Below are 4,205 nucleotides of genomic sequence, written 5' to 3'. Positions count from 1 at the left end.
AGTGCCCACTACGTGCCCGATGCCCGCACAGTACTGCTCGAACGGAGATGCACACGGCCCATCCCTGCCCGCAGCTCCCAGCACCACCTGGGGACCTCCTGCTCACTTGCTCTGGGGGCGGCCTAAGCCTGGCTTTCTCTCTGTCCCCCTCCCCGAGATCCCGGGGCCCCTCCCGTACTTCTCTGGGAGCGGGCACAGCAGAAGGCCACGATGGTTGCCATGAGCACGAGGAAGGCCACGCCGGCTCCCACGGCCACCCCGATGATGACGGCCATCGGCACGGACTCTGTGGGAGAGAAGCAGGCACAGCTGACCAGGGATCCAGCAGCCCACGCTCCCCGGGGCCTCACCCAGTTCCCGCGGGTGCAGCCTCTGCCAAGCGGGGCTAGAGCCCTGCACAGGGCCCTTCCGGGAAGTGCCTGCAGGGGGCGCTGGGCAGGCCCAGGCAGAGTCTAACAAGGGCAGCTCAGGTGGGACATGGGGAGGGGGAGAGGGCAGGAGGAAGACAGGGGAGCAGTGGTGGTGGAAGAGGGAGGCAAGCAGACAAAGGAAGGGGCCGGGGAGGGGACAGGGGAGGTGAGAGGCAAGGCTGGCACGTTAGATCTCCAGGGGGTTCAGCCCGTCCATCACGCAGTGGCTGAAAAATCGTCCCCAAGTCCTGGCTTGTCTTTGGAAAATGACTGTGGTCACTGTCCTTGCCCGTTCGGGTTGCATTTTCCTTCTCGTCCCTTTCCCAGGTGCCAGAGGCTGGGCACAGACACCCAGCCCTTAGAATTAGTCCTCAGGTTAGAGCAGCGCCCCCTAGGGGCCTGCTGGGCATTTGCAGTTGTAGGTGTCAGGCCCATCTTCCCGGCCAGGAGAGCAGGATCGCAGCTCTCTCCTCTTTAAGGAGAAGTGCCCCTTTTCCTTGCCCGCTACCCCCCCCCCCACACCCTGAGTCCTGCTCCTTCCTCTCCTAGGCCAGTCCTCTGGGCATCCTGGCAACCTTTCTCAAGGGGCCCAGGACTGCAGCTAGGCAAAGCCCTGCTCCCGACTGTGGTCTGTGCCTGCCCCAGCCCAGGAGAGATGAGGGTAGGGAGGGTGGTGTTGGGGCGGGGTTTGGGGGGTGCTCTTCCAGATAGCCCTGGCTTTTCTGTGGCTGCATATGGGGCCTGAGCACATGATGTGGGGCCTGGAATAGTCCATGGGGAATAGAACTGGAGACTGCAGGGGCACCGAGACCTGAGGGCCCAGAGTCCACATCTCTCATTTACAGATGGAAACACCGAGGCCCAGAGAAGTCAAGTGACTTGGTCAAGGACACTCAGCATCAGTGGGGCCAGGGCAAATCTGGGTCTCCTCTGACCCTTCCTCCCCAACCCCCTCCTCCGATCCTGCCCCGCTCCGTCCACTGTATCACACAGCAGCCGCCAAATCTCCCATGCTCCGTACGGCCCAGACGCCATTACTTCTGAGCAACTTACTTAATCTCTCTTATCTGTGAAGTGGGATGGTTACACTGCCCAGGCGGGGCTGTGCTACGGGGTTTAGGTGAGGGAATGCAGCTGAAGGCCTGGGAACTGAGCCTGGCCCCCAGACCTATTCGGCCTCTGGCCTGTTTCTATATGGGAAGGAGGATTGTCTCGGATCTAAATCGTAAAGGGAGGAAATTTCCTCGTAGCGTTACTGCTCCCTCCCTCCAGCCCACTCCACATTCTCAATGTGATGTTGGGACATCTAGTTGTTTGTCTTGGGCTGTGGGTTAGCCTCTCATTGTTAGTTTATTTAAAGAGAAGAAGAGTCCGGCTGGCGTGGCTCAGTGGTTGAGTGTTGACCTATGAACCAGGAGGTCACGGTTCGGTTCCCAGTGTGGGGTGTGCAGGAGGCAGCTGATCAGTGATTCTCTCTCATCAGTGATGTTTCTATCTCTCTCTCCTTCTCCCTTCCTCTCTGAAATCAATAAAAATAAATTTTATAAAAAGGAGAAGAAAACCGCAACCCTGGCCCTTGGGGATGCTGCCTGGGGGAGGCGGTTGGTCCCTGCCTGGCCGGAGAAGGTGCAGATGGTTGGTGGCGGCAGCGGTGGTGGTGGTGGTGATGCCGGTACATCCTTCCAGCCCAGGACTCACACACCAGCTCCCTGTGACCTGCCTGCTGGTGGCCGGGGCCACTGTGGGAGAGGCAGGGAGGGTGGGGAGGAGGTGGGTGGGGCAAACGCTCAGGGATGGACAATGCAGGTGCTTGGGGAGTTTCCACAGTCAGGAGCCAAGGACTGGACCTCGGTGACCTTGCTCTGACAAACCAAGGATTCTGTTTCCGGTTTTCATTCCATCGGGAAAGGGAAACTGCTTTGGAAGCTCGCTGGCTCTGTGCGTTTGCGTTTGATTGATTTGGGCTTGACCTGGGTTCTCCTCGGCCACCTAGCGAGTTTCCTTGGAATGACTTGGTCTTGTCTCAGTGGAGCTCAGAGCACGGGGGTGACTATGGAAGGCTCCCGAACCTTCTGGGCCTCACCTGGGGTCTCGGCTGTGAAACCAGAGAACCAGGGAAGCCCATTGTGCCTCTGGCATCCTGTGAGCCACCTGTCCCTCAGCTGTTTGCAGTTGGACGGCACCATCTTTTCTGGAGAAGGAGGGCAGGGGCAGAGGAGGGCCTGACAGAGGCGAGGGGGTTGGGGGAGGGGGTTGGGTGGCATTCCTCTGTGCCAGGCCTCCTGAGGTCTGGCCTCTGCCCGCTGTGCTCGTGGTCCTTTCCTGGACACAGCACCCCTCCAATGTCCCCAGGAGAGAGAGGGACTGGGGGGAGGAGCCGCCCTCCATTCAGCCTCCTCTTCATCTGAGGAGGTGGAGTCCCAGCCAGGAGGGGGCAGGGACCTCTGGGTGAGGGTGGACAGGCACATGTGGGATAGAAGCGGCAGGAGACACCATGGCCAGCACCAGGAGGGGCTCGGAGGGGCCTCGGGAGGACAGCGGGAGGCTGACGACTCGATCCTGAGCGGGCCTGTGCCCCCCTGAAGCGGGTTGAAGGAACTGACCGGCCCCAGCTCCTTTCCGGGACAGCGTGGTGGGGGAACCAGGGCAGAGGACCCACACCCTCGGCCTGTCCTTGGTCAGCCTGGGGGATCAGGTTTGCAAGGCCCTGATCCTCTTTGCTGGGTTTCTGCGTGGAGGGGGGGGTGGCGGGGGACCATTTCCTGTGGGGCCCAAGACAGAGCAGCTCAACCCAGGGATCCTGACAGCCACCCTGGGGCCAGGTGCCTCGGTGGAGGGCGGTGCCTTGTGGTGGGACAGCACCCTGGGGAATGGCAGGCGAATGGCAGGCGTGGGGAGCAGGCAGCCACGAGCAAGCATGGATTAGCATGGATGGCGCAGGCCACAGCAGGCTGGAGGCCCCGGCCCCTGGAGGCCCCGGCCCCTGGAGGCCCCTGCTGAGCTGGTGATGATGTGAGAAGCAGGAAGGGCAGGAAGACCATGGAGATAGAGGGAGGCTGTCCCAGAGGGCAGGAGCCAGGGCTTTGAAGGGAAGGGACGGGAGGAACAGAGCAGGGGGAACAGGAGCCTGGTCCCTGCAGCAAGCAGCCTGTGGCTCTGGGGGCGTCTGGGGTTCCTTGACCCGTGTGGCTGGGAACCCCTTTCCCTGCTGCTCTGATTGCACTGACCCCTCGAGATGGGGGAGGGCCGAGAAGTTAGCGGCCTGCACAGGCCTCCCTACTCCCTTTGGGGTTCCCTCCCCCACTAGCCCTGAGGTCCCTTTCCCCCAGCCCAGGGAGTTCTCATGTCTCCTTCCGTACCTGCTTCCAGCCCGGCTCCCGACTTCATTTCCGAACCTGTTTGGAAATAAAGCAAGCGTCCACCGCCAGGGCCTGTGGGGTGGGACTGGGGGGACCGCCACCTGCAGGGGTCCGGGGTGCGGGGGCTCCCTCCTCAATCATGCCTTCGGGACTCCCCAATAGACCCAGGCCATCCCAACTGAACTCGGAGAGACCTAGAGGCTCAGGGGGAAGGGGCCAGAGAGAGAAGTCAAGGCTGAGTGGAGGCGGGGCGGGGAGGGTTCTGGGAGGGGAGTGAGAACACTAAGGGGAGAGCATGGGGGGGCGGGGCACCAAGGGGAAGACATGGAGGGGAAGCAACAGGCACCGGAGGTGTGGGATGATGTGTGGATGATGTTATGCAAAGTATGTGCAAAGCATTATGCGCAGCAGCACCTATTAGGGGAGAGGGGTGGGG

The 4,205-nt window shown here is 61.5% G+C and overlaps 1 protein-coding gene across 1 annotated transcript in view; it reads right to left on the bottom strand.

Moving 5' to 3' along the window:
* LOC102428464 (kin of IRRE-like protein 3) overlaps positions 1–3,785 on the bottom strand; it is an 8,532-nt gene extending 4,747 nt beyond the window's left edge. Inside the window, exons 1-2 of the mRNA XM_006107947.3 lie at positions 3,770–3,785; positions 179–286 (exon numbers count right to left, since the gene is read on the bottom strand). Coding sequence (XP_006108009.2) covers positions 179–275 — 97 coding nt within the window. The 5' untranslated portion in view covers positions 276–286; positions 3,770–3,785. The remainder of the gene's footprint in view (positions 1–178; positions 287–3,769) is intronic.
* Positions 3,786–4,205: the final 420 nt, after the last annotated feature.

This window comes from Myotis lucifugus, unplaced genomic scaffold, assembly GCF_000147115.1.
Source record: "Myotis lucifugus unplaced genomic scaffold, Myoluc2.0 scaffold_1599, whole genome shotgun sequence".
In the NCBI taxonomy this organism is placed as follows: domain Eukaryota; kingdom Metazoa; phylum Chordata; class Mammalia; order Chiroptera; family Vespertilionidae; genus Myotis; species Myotis lucifugus.
The sequence above is the reverse complement of the archived record's forward strand: the minus strand, read 5'-3'. Positions and strand labels throughout refer to the sequence as shown.